The sequence below is a fragment of the Lutra lutra genome, chromosome 8 (genome assembly GCF_902655055.1).
Source record: "Lutra lutra chromosome 8, mLutLut1.2, whole genome shotgun sequence".
Taxonomy (NCBI): domain Eukaryota; kingdom Metazoa; phylum Chordata; class Mammalia; order Carnivora; family Mustelidae; genus Lutra; species Lutra lutra.
In genome coordinates this window covers 12,132,742-12,150,993 of record NC_062285.1, presented here as the reverse complement: position 1 = coordinate 12,150,993, position 18,252 = coordinate 12,132,742, and the positions used below count along the sequence as shown (strand labels likewise).

General features: G+C 40.9%; 1 protein-coding gene across 1 annotated transcript in view; it reads left to right on the top strand.

The window, feature by feature from the left end:
• Positions 1 to 18,252, top strand: part of MPP7 (MAGUK p55 scaffold protein 7) — a 285,707-nt gene that overhangs the window by 102,932 nt on the left and 164,523 nt on the right. Inside the window, 1 exon segment of the mRNA XM_047743326.1 lies at positions 9,169 to 9,287. Coding sequence (XP_047599282.1) covers positions 9,169 to 9,287 — 119 coding nt within the window.

Genomic DNA, 18,252 nt, shown 5'->3' with positions numbered 1-18,252 from the left:
AATTTGTCATCGCCATATGCCAGTGGCCCAGAAATGGATCTGTGTTACACCACTCTCCTTTTTCTTTCTTCTTAAAAAATACTTGTTTATTTAGAGAGCATAAGCTGGGGGAGGGGCAAAGAAAGTGGGAGGGAGAGAGAATCTCAAGCAGGCTCTGTGCTGAGGGCAGAGCCCAACGTGGGGCTTGATCGCACGACCCTGACATCATAACCTGAGCCAAAACCAGGAGTTAGGTGCTCAAGTGAATGAGCAACCCAGGTGCCTCTGCTTTGTCTTTTTCTGTTAGTACTTGCCGCCGTCCACCATACTGTATGGTCTACTTCTAATGCTTACTGCTTGTCTTCCCCCTACAGCATCAGCTCCATAAAGGTAGCCATCTCTGTCTTTTTGGTTCCTGATCCATCCAAACTCATTGATCAGCATCTGGCACGTTTCAACTCAGGTGGTCAGTAAATTCTGATTGAGTGAATGAATATGTATCTCAACGAATGACTGCCGGGCTTGTTTTCCCATACCTTTGCCACAACTGGGTATTTGTAATTTTATTTATTTTTTAATTAATTAATTCGATCTCTGCATCAGTGTGGGGCTCAAACTCACGACCTTGAGATCAAGAGGTGCTCTCCATACTGACCTAGCCAGGCACCCCTGGGTGTTTGCAAATTTATTTCCTAAATTGGTAGGAGGAAATGCTTTGCTTGACTTTTTTCCCCATTTTTCTGTCAATTTATCCATCTCCCATTGTAAATATCAGTCACTTGCTTGGCGCAAATAATTTTTAGTAGTTTCTTTGCAAACTTTTTTTTTTCTGTGTGAAAATTTTGTTATAAAGTCTATCAGTGATGGCCAGTTATAGTTTTTAAGTTCTTTGTATGCAAAGAAAAACATTTAACTGCAACATGGCAAAAATATTCTATGAAATGTTCTGCTAGTTTACATTTGATATATTTGATCCATCTGTAATACTAATCAGGTTAGGACTTAAATTTTTCTCTTTAAGGAGGCTCTTGAAGGTGTTTGAGTAGGAGATTGAAATGTCGGGATTATTACAGAAGTATAGGCAGAGCTGAGGTTAAGTCCTGAACATGCCACTTACTCGTCTCCATGTGTTTCCTCCTGTAAAATGGAGGTAGTAATGGAACCTACTTAAGGAGAGCAGTAGGTGAGGTAACCTGCAGAGCATTTCCCTTAGCTCCGTAAGCATTAGGTAGGCTTACTACTAGCACTGGCATCTGGTAATAATTATTAATATGATTTTAGGAAGCTTTATTAGTTGGTGGTAGGAAGGAAAGATTAAGAATGGGAGAGAGAATAGAAATAGACATAATTTTTAGTAACTAGCTTTTTTAGGCAAGGTGAAAACTGTAGAGGGTTTCACTGTGATGGTGGGAATCTCTCTTTACCTACAGTTGAAATGACTGTAGGCACCTGGGTGGCTCAGTTGGTTAAGTGGCTGACTCTTGATTGTGGCTCAGGTCAGGATCTCAAGGTTGTGAGATCGAGCCCTGCATTGGCTTCCATGAGGAGTCTGCTGGAGATTCCCTCCCTCTGCCCCTGCCCATGCTTATACGTTCTCTCTCACTGTAATATTAAAAAATATTAAAAGAATAAAATTATTATCCAACGTCCAGTAATTTGAGTAATCTTATGAAGTAATGAAATCTTAATCCCAGAAGAGAACAACTCCTAATAATCTTCTGATTAATACATTATAACATTGGGTGAAGTGTTTATTCAACATGGTTCCATTTCCTTATGGATTAGGTCAGTGTTGTCTGCCTTCCCCAAATCATGGTCAAATCACTGGCCTGTTACAGAATGTACATCTTACATCAAGATAATAAGATTATTATAGAATTATGACTTTAGCTTTACAGTACTACACTTACTAAAACACACACACACACACACACACACACACACACCCCAGCACAAAACAAGTTGCTAGGTGTCAAAAGTATTTCAGTCTGCGTGTGAAACACGACCACTGACCCTCTGTCACTTGCGTGGTCCAGGGCTGAATAAGCCTCCAGAACATACTCCGACCATAAGTTGGTGGAAGTGGGGAGGAAGCATTTAGGTTTTTATCTTTAAGGAGAATGATAGATGTTTGTTTTCGGTGTAGTGAGGCTGCAGAGAAGCCAACTGTGGTGCATTTAACTTTCAGTGAGTCCGTGGAGTAAAGATCATGGTTTGCATATGCGATGGTTTAATGGCTTTGATGGCCTGGCTTGCAGAGTGAGCGCTAGTCTGTATTCAGATAGTCTCATCAGTACATTATTTTTCATGATTTCAGACAGCCAGCATTTGCCATCTAACATTCCTTGGGAAGGGGAGAGTGGAGTACAATACTTGGTTCCTAAATGGCAGGCTTCAGCGACCAATTTAAGAATCTTAAAACACCTGTGCATCTCTCTGCATTTAGCTCCTCTTGGCTCTAAACACCCCCCCCAGCCCCACCCCTTGTTCCTAAAGTGTTGCTCTTTGTACTTTGTATTGTCTTCCTAGTTTTAGGCATTTTTTTTAAATTGTTTGAAAACAGCATTCTCTTTCTGCCCTCTTTTATAAACACAAGGCATTTTTGAGGAGGTTGAAGTTAGTGCTCTGTGGCTAGGATGAGTGTTCTTCCTTTGTCTCCTTTGAACTTAGAACTTTGACTCATGAACGTCCTCGAACCGAGCTGTTGGGTCCAGGCTTGGCGTACTGTTAAAATTGGCAAACATTGGGGGTGCCTGGGTGGCTCAGTGGGTTAAAGCCTCTGCCTTCGGCTCAGGTCGTGATCCCAGGGTCCTGGGATCGAGCCCTGTGTTGGGCTCTCTGCTCAGCGGGGAGCCTGATTCCTCCTCTCTCTCTCTGCCTGCCTCTCTGCCTGCCTGTGATCTCTGCCTGTCAAGTAAATAAATAAAATCTTAAAAAAAAAATTGGCAAACATTGGAAATGCAAGGCCTTTGATGTAATACGATTTCTCTTTGAAAGCCCGTATTAGTAACCCCTATACCTTCACTAACCAATGATTAAATATTTCTCATTGTGTCCCCACTGCCAAACAACAGAAAGCCACACCAGGATAAAAGCGGAGAGCAGAAAGTCAACATCCTTCCTCCCCAAAAGAGGAGAACATGTGCCCCCCCACCACCCCCCAGCCACCCGGCGCTCACACACACTTATATCTACGTATAGAAGATTGGGCCAAGTGTCCTTTTATTGCCTCTCTGCTCCAAATCCATATTTTACTGCCTGCTCTGTGAAAGTTAAGCTTGGCCCTTCTTTGCGGCAGGCATGACGCCAGGCTTTGTCATGGGAGGTCACTAATGGCTCGCTGCAGAAGGAAGAGGTAGACCTTCCTTGTTCTGGTGTTTTTCGCTTGTTTCTGTTCTTCCCGTTGCATTGGCAGCAGCACATGTGGGAAGCATCTGGTGGTGCTGACCCCCCTTTGAGTTCTGGTGGCACCCTAGTGGACAGTTTCCTCCTGAATTTCAGCGACACCCCTCTAGGGAAGTTCCTGGTGGGTCTCTCAGGCACTCCAGAAGTCAGCTTCCCAGTCTTGACCAGCCAACACCCCAAAGCGGGGTGATTTCTGTTTGCCAGTCCCTTTCACACTTTTCTGCCCACCGGCAGGGATTATTTTGGCTTTCTAGTCCTGGTGGTGGTTTCCAGCTGCCCAGGCTCTCCCCACCGATACCCCGGTGAAGCATTGGTCCCAGCCATGGTTTTCTGTGCACCGGTACCCTGGAAGGGTGTTTTCTGCTGGTCCAGTGACAGTGGGCAGGCTCTAGGCCTGGAGATCCAGCTGTCTGGTGGGTCGTAATCACACCACCTCAAATGAGCTGAGAATCCTGGTGTTGGGGAGGGCGCTCCTCCTCTGCTGTTGTCTCCTTTTGGGTCTTCTCCTTTAGCCTGAGGTATTCTTGAGAGTTTGCCTTACCGCTTTGTAGATAATCCTCCATTACAGATTTATATTAAACTTGCCTGGTTCAGATTACTGCACAGCTCTTGTCTCTGGATTGGACCATGACTGAGGCAAACATACAAAGCAGAAATTTGGGGTTGAGTACTTCTTAGTCTTTTCTTCAGCTTTGTAGAGTTTTAGTGCTGTTAAAAACCTATACATTAGCAGGATTATTGGTGACTTTTCATCTTGAGTGTCCTCCACAATGCTGCGTACCCTTCCAGGCCCTGGTTTCCTTCCTCCAGACCCTAGCTCACGTCCTGCCGACTTTCGCGTAGCCTGCTTTGACCTTTACTGATTGCTCTCTTCTTTAACTCGCCATAATTGTTGTACGTGTTAATCAAATAAACCTTGTTGTATTTTAGTTTGCTGTTGCTTTCTTTTCTCTCCATATATAAAATCCCGAATACAAAAGTACTGCGTTTTTCCCTACTGGAACATTCTTAAGAGGTAATTTCTTCGTGTGTGTCTTTGACAGTATCTTGTATTGTGTCTCCCCAAATAAAGGGTGAGATTTCTTTTCTACTATTAAAATGACCTCTCAGAGAAGAGGGAGCTGCCTTATAGTCAAGCCCTTACAAAACTTCTTATAGACCGTTTTCTCTTACACAAAAATGTGTTGATTGGAGAAGCCCCAGTTATTTTCTTATAACCCAAATTCCTGTTTTTGGAGTCACTGAGAGATCATCTGACAGGATTGTTGTTGTTGTTTTTAAAGAGAAAAGGAAGTTTATAGCAGGTTAATATTTCTTGGAGAGGGGTTAAAAACCTGCAAATGTTAGAGATGCTTAGAGAGTAAGTAGGTAAGTGGTTTTGTTGTGGAGATAAAAACACAGAGGTGTAGAACCGGTGGAAAAGCAACCAGCTTTACCCAGATTCTTACTGAAGGCATCTCCCACGCATTCAAAAAAGTGTTGTATCTCAAATAGCTAGAAGTAAAATAATGTCTTCCACCTCTACAGGTGATAGTCATGATAAGTCATTGTGCAGAATTTAAATATAATGGTTGCATGAAATGTGCCAGTGGGGCAAACCCCCAAATCTAAATTTTGATATTTGTGCTTAATAGGTAATTCAGAGTGTGTGTTCCTAACCAAATTAAAGTTTAAATACTATAAGCCGGCATGGACATTTCTTCAGCATCCCTGAAAATTAATTTGCTGCTTGAATATTTTTCCACACCCTAAACATCTGTTTATTTTACTTGGAGGAATATACATTTTGAATCTTTACTTGGACAAATAGGAGATCATTATTATTTTTTTGTAAAGATTTACAAAGATTTTGTAAAGATTTACATGCATGCACATGAGAGCAAGCAGGGGAGGGGTGAAAAGGAGTGAGAATCTCAAGCAGACTCCGCACTGAGCGCAGAGCCTGACGCAGGGCTGGATCTCATGATCCTGAGATCACAACCTGAGCTGAAACCAAGAGTCAGCCCCTTAACTGACTGTGCCACCCAGTTGCCCCAAATAGGAGACCATTATAAACAGGCTTGCTTTCTCTTTGGGCATATAGGATATGTATTCTGTGTTATCCAAGGTGTAAGACCTCTGGGCTAGAGGAGGTGGCATGTTCTACACTTGCTTGTATAGAGGAGCTGAGGAAGTGCTCGGAACGGAAGAACTCATAAATGCTGATTCTTAGGAGCAGAAGCTTTCAAGACATAACTCAGGGGTGATTCTCTGCTGAAGCCTTCCCTGATGTCTTCTTCCTCCTGTAGAGGAACTGACCACTTACCTTGCCTCGCCATGCTGTCTGACCCTGCTCTGCACTTCTAACCGACCTGTCTGTGCTTGTCCTCTACACTGTGATGTCTGAGGACAGGGATCATGGCTGATTTGTCTTAGACCTTTAGGTATGTACCATAATGGTGCACTGGAATGGAGCACTCATGAACTTGAATGACTGCAGAGGACTGTAGTCCCAGCTCTTGCTCAGATTTAGGTAAGATTAGGTAGGTGTAGGTAAGATTGTTCAAGATATCCCTTGTTAGCTAAACTCTCATTACTTGCCCTCTGAACATCAAGGACCAGAAACATTTGGATTTCCTAGCGGTGTTCACTGTTGGAGCCCTAGGAACTGGACAGAAGAAGCACCTGTGAGAACAGGGACCTGGTTTTAGCCATGGACTGAGCTGGTTTCTGGGGCCTTTCTGATGCCCTGGAGAGGAAGTAATGGTCCATGTTACCTGCATTGAGGCCATTTGCCTGCCTTCCTAACTCTCCTCAGCCTCTTTTCATTTCTGATTGGCATTGTCCTGTCTCTTCTGGCTTTGGTGTAGCTGCCAGATGTGGGAGCTCAGGAGAAGTGACTGCTGTCATCACATGGGTGCCAAACAAGGGTGGCGTACAAATTAGGATTGCATAAAGCTAGGAGAGCCCAGAAAACTCTGTTTATGAGCTGCTGCTAACAGAGAAATTATTAATGTAATGTAAGCATCATATGGTTTATTCCCATAAAGTTAAGCGGTACATGGATAAAGTTAACACCTTCCATATGTAAAAGACGAGGGTGGTTTTCTTTCTGCGTATGGTATTAGGTCCAGTGGAATGTATTCGCTAAGCTGTTGTTTTGACTTTGTACCATTGCAGTGGGGTTTTCATTCCAGAGGAGACATATTAAGAAAAGAAGAACATACATGCATATTTTATCAAATGCCTATACTGTGGTAGCTGTAGGGCTCAGTGCCGTTGTGGGCATCGTTCCCTTGAATTCGTAACAAGTCCTATTTACCACAATGTCTCCTTTGGTTTTAATTGTATTTTGAGATAATTGTGGATTTACGTGTTGTAAGAAATAATACAGATCCCGTGTACCCTTGACCCTGCTTCCTCCAATGGTAACTAACATCTTGGTGTAACTATAGTAATCATAAGGGGCTCGTTGTTGTCACTGATGCATTCCGTTACCCTTTCTCAGGTTTCCCCTGTGTCACATGCATTTATTTGTGTATACGTACATGTTTGTGTGTTTTCTGTTCAGTTTTATTACATGTGCAGATTATCATTTCTTTTTCAACAGGTTAAGTTATGTGAAATAACTGAAGTGTAGACCTGATTTGAATCTAGGCCTGTTCGACTCAGACTTCTGCTTTTTCAATCATAGTAATGACGGGAGCGCCTGAGTGGCGCCGTTGGATGACCATCCAACTCTCGGTTTCGTCTCAGGTCATGATCGCAGGGGTTGGGAGATGGAGCCCTGCATCGGGTTCCGTGCTCAGCGCTTAGTCTGCTAAAGACTGTCTCTCCCTCTGGGCCTGCCTCCCCTTCTCTAAGATAAATAAATAAATATTTAATAAAATAATAGCAGTGATAATAACATTAATAACAACAATGGCTGAAGCTCACCATGTTACATCTGAAACAGACTACCATGAGCCAGGGCTGTTATACTATATTACCTCATTTAACCCCCCCAATGACTATACCTCATAAATGATATTATAGTTGAATTAGTATCATTAACTAAACTAATCATATTACCAAGGAATAAGGAGTTATTTTTACTGCTCCTGAAATCAGTAGTAAAATAGTGAAACTCTACCTTCTTTCTACATCATTTTCAACTTGAACCTCTGACCTTAACCACTGATGTTGGCAGTTGTCATTACTTTAAGTGTGTGTGTATATGTATGTGAGTAAAGTGAGACCTGTATTATTATACATTGAATGAGGGTGGGACACCTTAAAAATGTTTTTACGAAATTATAAATAAAAGCTGGTTTAGGCAAAATGCCAGGTTTTTAACGGAATAAATAAAAGCCATCAAGAATACTTAAGAATGTAATAGGGAGAATTTTTTTTTTCTTCCTAGAGTATTATGGTTCTTTTTGGCCAAATGCAGGCCCAGGAATGTTTGCGTTTAATCTAACCTCTCAAATTACAGATCCAACTTTCCAAGCAAGAGCTGATACATTTGGTTGTGAATTATCAGTGATTATCAGAATATGATAATGCTTTCAGAAGATAATAGACACACTAATCCACAGGCCATAGTCTATGGTTCTTTGCTGGTTAAATGTCCTGTAAAGCTATCCCTCGGATGAACAACAGCACTTACTCAGCTCAGGAATAACAACAGCCCCGTGTGTTGTAGATCCCAGGAGGTCTTGGTGTTTTTGTAGACAGCAGACAGAAATAAAAGGAATTTTGTCCTTTTTACCTCATGTAATCCCCCTGGAAAGTGAAACATGTGCTAAGAGTTGATACTGACTCCTGCCAGGTCACCTCCCTGAAGAGTCCCTGGCAGGCACTGTCGCAACTTTTCTTGGACCGGAGTCTGATGGCTCCTGAAGGAGATGGATGGTTTATGCAGTAAGGCTACTGTGGAACACGGCGCTACTGTCTACCCCAAGGAAGCTTCTAGTGAGGAGGCCCTCGAGTAACCCACGTCTTTCCCCCAACTCTTTCAGAGGGTATCACGTATGCCCAGATTAGAGTCCAATTTAAACTCCATTCTGTGTTGCTTGCTTGATTAATTTAAAGATTTTATTTATTTATTTGACTGAGTGAGAGAGCACAAGCAGGGGGAGCGGTAGAGGGAGAGGCAGGCTCCCCGCCTGTTGCGGGGCTCGATCCCAGGACCCTGTGGGATCATGACCCGAGTCGAAGGCAGACGCTTAACCATCTGAGCCACCCAGGTGCCCCATTGTTGTTTTAAAAACAGGCGACTATGATGAAGCAACACCAAGGGTGGTTTAATCTGTCTTACTTTCTAGACCTTGATTTTGGATGTTAGATAACGCAAATGTTTTCAAAGCTGTATATTATTAGGAACTATTTGGAAACCACAAAACCTTTTTTAATGGACCACTCTATCAATTTTCTGCTCTTCTAAGGAAGTTTTTCCTATTCATGACTCATTTCACTCTTTGGCAAACATCGAGGGAAATGTAATAACGATTAAGGAAAGGAATGTATGCTTTTTCTTCTTTTTCTGAAAGCTTGTACACATTTTCTGTCTCGGGTGATGTAAACTCAGACGCCTGGTAGAATGTTGACAACCGAAAGGTAAAAACTAGCCTCTTAATACTTAATTTGTTTGGGATTTAAAAATCAAAAAGTTTCGTTTTCTGCTTGAGAGATGTGTTTTTTTTGATGGCCCAGAATACAGATCCAGTAAAAACGACATGTTGCAGCCGTCATTTACACACACCTTAAGCGAAATTAATGAGCTCACTCTGAGATTATGCTTTGTGTTTTATTTTCATTTTATAGGTCTGTATGAGCTGTTGGCTGCTCTGCCAGCCCAGCTGCAGCCACATGTGGATAGCCAGGAAGACCTGACCTTCCTCTGGGATATGTTTGGTGAAAAAAGCCTGCATTCACTGGTAAAGGTAAACCACGCTGATGTCAGATTCTCTTTGCGGAAAAACATATGGAAAAATATTTTGAGCGCCATCTAGTAAACCAGAGATCAAATTGTTGCTGTCTGAAAACAAAACAGTCTTGTTCCATTTCCCTGACGGGCGTGGAAGTTGTTAAAGATTCCACCAAAAATACACAGATGATTTCACTTGATGGTGGTGATCTGGCTGGGCGTACTAATGCGGCCAGCATGGGCCTGTCCTTGTCTAGAAGAAGAATATGAAATAGTAGCAGGAAGGTTTAGACGCCTTATGGTCAACGTTCGTGAGCTGGAATTTAACTTAAATAAATAAATGTTCACAGCAAAAATTAGAAGGACTGTATTTTCTGAGGTTAAGGATGGCAGCAGTTCAATGGCCACATTAATTTCAAATAATTTCCTTTAACAAAGTCAACTGAAATCCAAGCTAGCTATTTCTTTCTTGGCACAACGCCATGGAAATGGCATTTTGTGTATAAATACGCTGAAGTAAAATACGAATCAAAACAAGCTTCTGGAGACAGTTTTGGTAAAGCATCATGCCATGGAAATGATCAGCCACCAGAAATGAGATCTTGCCACACAGCCATGCTGGGAGTGATCAGAACTCTTAAAATAGTAAAATGAGAACAAGAAGCTTACTGGAAACTATGCCACTTTTGCTTCTGGAAATATGAATTGCATTTTCTTTCATTTAACTCAAGCTGAAAAAAATAATGGTGAGTCTTAGCTTGAGTCTGTAGGAGGTGGACACCTCTGGTGCCTTGGCGCTGTGTGAACCGACACTGAGGTCAGCTAAATGCGTTACACGGTTGTCCGTCGTGAGAGAAGTCTGTTACGGATGGGTGTGTTTGAAAATGAGCCACTTCTGGGGTGCTGTTGCTTCACAGGATAGAAAGATTCTTATGACATTTTTCCCCCCTTGTCAGATTTACTGAAATTCGCATGCCTTGAGCAACTCTCAAGAAATGAAAATGTTCAGATGTGACCTTTTCCTACCAATACATGTAAAGACTAGAGTCCTTTAGTTAGTTTTTATATCCTTGCCAAGGCCTCTTTGTGTTCTGAAAATTTTTTGGTTGTTTAGTTGCTCTGTTGGGATGTGTTAGAATTGGCTTGAGGGGCGTCTGGGTGGCTCAGATGGTTAGGCGTCTGCCTTCAGCTCAGGTCATGATCTCAGGGTCCTGGGATTGAGCCCCACATTGGGCTCCCTGCTCTGCAGGGGAGCCAGCTTTTCCTTCTCCCTCCACTGTTCCCCCTGCTTGTGCTCTCTTGCTCTCTGTCAAATAAATAAATAAAATCTTAAGAAAAAGAAAAAAAAGAAATAGCTTGAGATGATAATTGATGAAGTTCAGAATTTACTGAAGCAATCATGAACACATTCTTACGTTGAATGTATGGAAGTTGTCTAGCTCTGGATTTGTTCCAATTGATTTGATCTAGAAGGAATAAAATGTGTTTCAAATGACATTGTCACCCCCTTAATCTTTAAATAAAAATGCCCCAAACAATGCACACATGTGTGTTTCTATTTTTGTAATGTGACTACTTTCTCTTTCCTTCCTAAAAGAGGGAAATTACAATATCTTTTGACAAGGTTGTTTGTGAGTTCCAGATAAAATAGTGAAGATCTCAGTTCTTTGATAGTTAATGTAGGTTAGGCAAATGTAAGCAGGCATTAAGTATTGAAAAAAATTAATTATCATAGCATGTGAAGGGCCAAAGAGTAGTGACAGAGATGGGTGTTCTTTCCAGTCAAAGAACACTAATGTTTTTTAAAAAAAAGTCTTAGTTACACTAGTTCTTGAGTTTTAAGCATAGGTGGTTTTTCAAAGTAAATGCAAATAGTCCGTGGTCAGGAAGCATACAGTTACTGGTATGTGGTTTTAGAAAAGCAGTGAATAAATAAATCGATGTTGCCACTATTTAAATAGCCCGGTAGCATGTGTACTGTTGCAAGTTATCTTTCAGTAATTGCTGTCAAACGTACTTTTAAAATAAGGTTTACTGTGTCCCTCTAGTCCGTTCTCTGTTTCTTACTCATTCTCCCTACTCCAAGCTTCGATCACATGCAGACATCAACTGTGTCCTTTGACTGACCCATTCTATTCATTTTCAAGTATGTAAAGCCCAAAATGCCTCCAGGAGGCAAGCGCATGGGATCGCAGCGCTTTAAGCAGCTGGAACAATCCTCTTAACTTTATTCCAAGTGCTTCTATTGAAGGTTGGAGGAGAGAAGCCTCCAGCTTTTGTACATAAATCTTGGTAGAGCAAAAGGAATTGGAAAAGATGTTTTAGAGTGAATCAGAGTGTGCTTTGATGTCAGACTCTTTTGCCGGCAGTTGAAGCTGTTGGTGTGTGATTGAAAGATGGGTGAAGGCAAAACTTGATTTTATTCTAGCACAGAATTTTCACAATTAGTCACCTTAGTTTATGATTTAAAAATAAAAGTGGTTGTTAAATCATCAGGGTTTTTTTTTTAAATTTATTTTGTTTCTTAAGATTTATTTAAGAAAGAATAAGTGTGAGCCAGGTGGAGGGGCAGGGGAGAGACAGTCTCAAGCAGACTCCCACTGAGTGCGGAGCCTGATGCAGGGCTTGATCTCACCACCTTGAAATCATGACCTGAGCTGAAACCAAGAGTTGGATGCTCAACCGACTGAGCTACCTGGGCGCCCCATCATGGTTTTATTTATTTATTTATTTATTTATTTTTAAGATTTTTTTTTTTTTTAAAGATTCCATTTATTTATTTGACAGAGAGAAATCACAAGTAGGCAGAGAGGCAGGCAGAGAGAGAGGAGGAAGCAGGCTCCCTGCTGAGCAGAAAGCCCGATGTGGGGCTCGAACCCAGGACCTGGGATCATGACCTGAGCCGAAGGCAGCGGCTTAACCCACTGAGCCACCCAGGCGCCCCTTCCCATCATGGTTTTAAATACTCGTAACTTTCTGGTCGGATGTAACATATACTTAAGGAGGGGCAGTTTGGGATTGAGTGTGTGACAGGTATGACACGCCACCGTAGGATGTGTGCCACACTCTGGCAGGCAGACTGCAGTTGTGAGCTTGTCACTGGAAAGGAAATACTATGATCCTAGAGGGTGTTAGCTGTGGATTTTTTTTTTTTTTTTTTGAAGACATTTCTGAATTGAAGAGTTGAGTAATCAAAACCGAGAGCATGAGCGGCTCCTGGGTGGCTCAGTCGGTTAAGCATCTGCCTTCATATGATGATCCCAGGGTCCTGGGATTGGGCCCCACGTTGAGCTCCCTGCTCAGCAAGGAGTCTGCTTCTCCCTTCCCTGTGCTTATGCTCTCTTTCAAATGAACAGATAAAAAAATCTAAAAAAACCCAAACAAAAAAACAAAATAAAAACAAAAAACTATGAGCATGAGATTTCAGAGGTATCCAAAGAAAGATGGTACAGAGAGAAGACCTGAGAAATGTCATCTGTAAGGAGTGGCAAGACAGGGCTTATCAATATTCATGTAACACGGTTAATGTGATCAGTAAGCAGAAAGCCACGTTTTGGACCTGTCATTTGCACATATACACAACCATGAAGCATACGTTTGTGTTGCAGTCTCATTTCTAAATTTATCTTCTACCCTGGTGTTTTTTTCCTGTTGAGATTTCTTGACTTTATTTCTTTGTGTTGTTTGTATTTTTGTAATCTGGTTTATTTTAGAAGAAGATATGGCATAAAGATGTAGTTATTTATTTTAAATAAGGTTGGTACTTCTTTTTCCTCAAATTTTTGTTTGTATTTCACAATTGTGTTGGATTACCAGAATAAGAGTATCAAGTTTTTAGTACTTTTTCAGTAGTTGCATATGTTTTCTTTACCCTTTTGAATAGTTGTATGTATGTGTATGGGCAGGAGAAAAAAAGGTAGCAGCTCGAATTTTATCCTTGTTTTGGGGATTCTGAAGTATTTCAACAAGACTCAAGCTGATTATTTTCAAGAACGTTCTCTTGATGTGGTTTAATTACTGTATTTCTGTGATTTCAGTCTTAAAGGAGTCATGGTACTGCTCAACCAGACCCTTATCCCATTTAGTTATGTAATTTTAACTCCTCCCCCCCCTTTTTTTTAAAGTAGGCTCCAGGCCCAGTATAATTTGAATTTAAGGTAAATAATCTTTTTTTTTTTTTTTGGTGCAAGTATGAACTATGCTGTATTTATATTTCTCTTTGTGAAATCTGGTGAGTCTAAGTGGGGTGCCATCAGTATTTAGACAGTAATGGGTTTTGTAAGAGCTTTATTGAGATCCGTATCAGACAGTTTACCCATTTGAAGTATACGTGCAGTGGTTTTATAGCGTGGTGCGACCGTCACCGTAATTCTTGAATAACTTCATCATGTTCCAGAAAAACCTCTCTACCATGTAGCTGTCATTCCCTAATCTCTGCCTCCTCCTACCCTCCCTCACTCCGGCCCTAAGCAACCACTCATCTGCTTTCTGTCTCTCAGTGTTTATCCATTGTGCACAGTTCATGGACATGGGGTCACACAATATGTGGATTTGTTTGTGACGGGCTTCTGTCACTTCGCAAATCCACGTGATAACACGTGTCGGTACTTCATACCTTTTTATGGCCCAGTAGTATTTCTGGATATACCAGTTTTGTGTATCTTTTTATTCAGTATTGGACCTTTGGGTTGTTTCCACCTGTTGCCTGTTTTGAATGATGCTGCAGAGAAGTTTCACATACAGGGTTTTCTGTGGACATGATTTCAGTTCTGGGGGGTACATGCCGTGGGGGTGGAATTGCTGGGCACCTGGTAACAGTATCCTAATGTGGCTCTACAATTGTACATTCCCGCCAGCAGTGTATGAGGCTTCTGATTTCTGTATCCTTGGCAACACTTTTTTTTTTAAAATTATTTATTTATTTATTTATTTGAGAGAGACCATGCACGGAAGCAGGGGACAGGTGACGGTGGGGAGCAGGGGAGGGGATCTCAAGCAGACTCCTCATGGGCACAGAACCTGACCTGGGGCACAATCTGACAACCATGACCATGATCATGACCGGTGTCAAAATCCAGAGTCGGCTGCTTAACGAACTGAGCCACTGAACCGTGCTGCTAACACTTGGTTTTACATGGGTTTGTTATTCTCCCCTTTCTAGAAGGTGTGACATGGTACCTCCTTGTTGCTGTGGTTTGCATTTCCCTGATGATCGATGAAGTGTCAACTGATCATCAGTTGACATTTGATGCAAAATGTCTGTTTGGATTCTTTGCCCATTTTTTTTGCTCATTGGATTCCTTTGAAATAATAGCCTACTTTTTAGAAAAGTCTTAGATTTACAGAAGTGTCTTTTCAGAATTTTTTGCCCATTTTTTTTTTAACTGAGTGGCATTAGTTGTTGAGTTTTAACAGTTTTTTGTGTTTTTGGATATGAGTCTTTTATCAGATATGTGTTCTGCAGATATTTTATTCTAGTCTGTGGCTTGTCTCTTCATTCTCTTAACATTTTCTCTCACAGAGCAGAAGTTTCTCATTTTAATAACATCCAGCTTAACAATTTCTCATTGAGCTTTTGGAGTTGCATAGAAAAAGTCACTGCCATGCTCAAGGTCACCTAAATTTTCTCCTCTGTTATCTCCCAGGAGTTGTACAGTTTTATATTTATATTTAGTTCTGTGGTCTACTTTGAGTTAAAAAATCTTTTTAAGGTTTTATTTATTTATTTGGGAGAGAGAGAATGAGGGAGCACGAGAGTGGGAAGGTCAGAGGGAGAAGCGGACCTCCTGCTGAGCAGGGAGCCCAAAGCAGGACTCGATCTCAGGGCTCCAGGATCATGACCTGAGCTGAAGGCACTCACTCAACTGACTGAGCCATGTAGGTGCCCTACTTTGAGTTAGTTTTTGTGAAAAGGGGTTTCTGTGTCTAGATTCAGAGTTTTGCATGTGAATATCCAGTTGTTCCAGCATCCGTGTTTGAAAAGACTAGCCTTCCTTCGCTGAGCTGTCTTTGCTCCTCTGTCAAAGGCCATTTGATGGTAATTGTGTGGGTTTTATTCTGGGCTCTGTTGTGTTCTGTTGATCTATATGTCTGCGCGTTCACCGACGCTATTGTGTCTTCATTACTGTAGCTTTACCGGAAGTCTTGAAGTTTGCTGGGGTCAGTCCTTTGACTTCGTTTTTCGCAGTATTGTGCCAGCTGTTCTGGGTTTTTTGCTTCTTCATGTGAACTTGAGAATCTGCTTGTCATATGTACATGGTAACTTGCTAGGATTTTGATTGGGATTGTGTCAAATGTATAAATTTGAGAAGAACTGTCATATTAACCATATTATGTATTCTTGTCTGTAAACATGGAGTTTCTCTTTATCGAGATCATCTTTGATTTCTTTCATCAGAGTTTTGTACTTATTTACATTTTATACACATCTTATTAGATTTGTACCTAAGTTTTATTTTTGGCACTATTGTAGAAACTTTGTTTTTAAGTTCAAATTCCAATTGTTCACCAGTGGCAGTATCAACAGTGCCATCTTGGACAGACCCACCATGATGACAGCTCCCTGTGTCCCAGCATCTTCGGGAGCATAGCTCCCTCCCATATTCTTTCTTTTGGCCTAGTCACGCCCTTAAGTACACCCTTAATGTCCTTCATCTGTTCTGAAGATATGATTATGATTTTCAAACATTCCCTCCCGGGTCGCCTCCCAGCACTTACTTAATCCCCAACTTCTTGGGCCAAAAAAGCAGGTCTTACTGGATGGAAATGGGGTCATGGAGATCGCTTAGCTTTCAGCCTCCCAAGACACGCTTCTGTCCATAAGTCCCCTTAATAAACCATTTCTTGTCAACCTGGACCTGTCAGCCCTTTTCTTCAGTCTTACAACATCTTTGGCCTTTGGAGGTTGTTCTGCTTATGACTCTCTTTCATATACCACAGGAATATAGAAAAGTACTTGATTTTGGTATGTTAAGTTTGCATCCTAAGTCCTTGCTATAATCACTTAGTAGTAGTTCCTGGAGTTTTTCTAGTTGATTCTTTGGGATTTTAATTTAGATAATCATGTTGTCTGTGAACAAAGGCAGCTTTACTTCTTCCTTCCCAGTATGTATACCTTTTATTTCCTTTTCCTGTCTTAGAGCATTAGCTAGCACTTCTAGGTAAGTACTGAATATTAGTGGTGAGAAGGGACATCCTTGCCTGGTTACGTATCTTAGGGGGGAAAGATTCTAGTTTTTCACCATTAAGTATGATGTTAGCTCTAGGTATTTTATACATATTCTTTATCAAATTGAGGCAGTCCCCTGTGTTTCCAGTTTGCTGAGAACTTTTATCATGAATGGGTATTGGATTTTTTTTTTTTTTTTTTTTTGCATCTGCTGATATGATCACACATACATATTTTTTACCCTGTTGGAGAGATGGATTATAGTAATACTTCTGAATATTAAACCAGGCTTTGCATTCTTGGAAAAAAATCCCATTGGTTTTTGTATATAATTCATATTATATGTTGTTGGATTTGATTTGCTGATATTTTATTGAAGATTTTTGCGTCTCTGTTCATAAGAGATACTAGTCTGTAATTTTCCTTTCTTGTAATGTCTTCATCTGGTTTTGATAGTAGGGTAAGGCAGACCTCATAGAATGAGTTAGGAAGCGCACCCTGTGTTTTATTTTTTCTGGAGGAGTTTGAGATTTGGTATAATTTTTTCCCTTAAATTTGCCAGTGAAATCATCAGAGCTCACTCAGTCCTTGCTGTTTTGGAAGGTTACGAATTGTTGATTTAATTTCTCTGTTAGGTGTAGGTCTATTTAGATCACCTACTTCTCCTTTTATGAGAGTCTTTATCACTTGTGTCTTTCAAGGAATTGGTGCATATCATGTAAGTTATCAAATTTGAGGGCATAGAATTGTTCATTATCTTTTTTTTAATCTCCATAGGCTCCATAGTGATGACTCCTTTTTCATTTTTGATATTAATAATTTGTGTCTCTCTCTTTTTTTTTTTTTTTTTTGGCTAGCCTGGCTGTAGGTTTATCAATTTTATTAATCTTTTCAAAGAACCAGCTTTTGGTTTTGTTGTTCTTTCTCAGTTGTTGCCCTCCCCCTCCCTTCCCTTCCCCTTCCCTTCCTTCCTTCCCTCCTTCCCTCCCTCCCTCCCTCCAACAGTACAAGCAGGGGAGGGGGAGAAGGAGAGGAAGAGAGAGGATCTCAAGCAGATCCTGCACTGAGCATGGAGCCTGACATTGGGCTCCATCCCACGACCCCAAAATCATAACCTGAGCTGAAACCAAGAATTGGACGCCTAAACAACTCTTCCTGTTTTAATTCCATTGATATCTATTTTATTTTTTATTTTCTTCTCTTGGCTTTTCTTGCTCTAGTTTCCTAAGGTAGAAGCTTAAGTTACTGATTCTAGTTCTTTCTCTCTCATCTTTTATTTTACATATGCCTTCAGTGCTTGAATTTTCCTCTAACCACTCTTTTGCAGCATCCCACAAATTTTGATAAGTTGTGTTTTCATTTAGTTCAAAATATTTAAAAATTTCTCTTGATACTTCATCTTAGGTCATTTGTTATTTTGTTAATTTGTTATTTGTTATTTGTTATTTGTTAATTTCCAAATATATATTTTCCTACTGTATTTCTGTTACTGACTTACTTACTTCCATGTAGTCTAAGCTAATGGTGTATGATTTCCATTTTTTAGATTGTTAAGGTGTATTTTATGGCAAAGGATGTGGTCTGCCTAGTTCTGTGTGAGTTTGGAAAGACTGTGTATACTGTTATTGTTAGATGAAGTGTTAGGTCCAGTTGGTTGGTGCTGTTTTGTTCAGCTTTTTCCTCAGTGATTTTCTGCCTGGTGGATCTGTCGGTTACTATGTAGAAGAGTATTAAAGTTTCCGAGAATGATGATGTGTTTATCCATTTCTCCTTATTATTTTATCAGTTTTGTCTCATGTATTTTACACTCTCT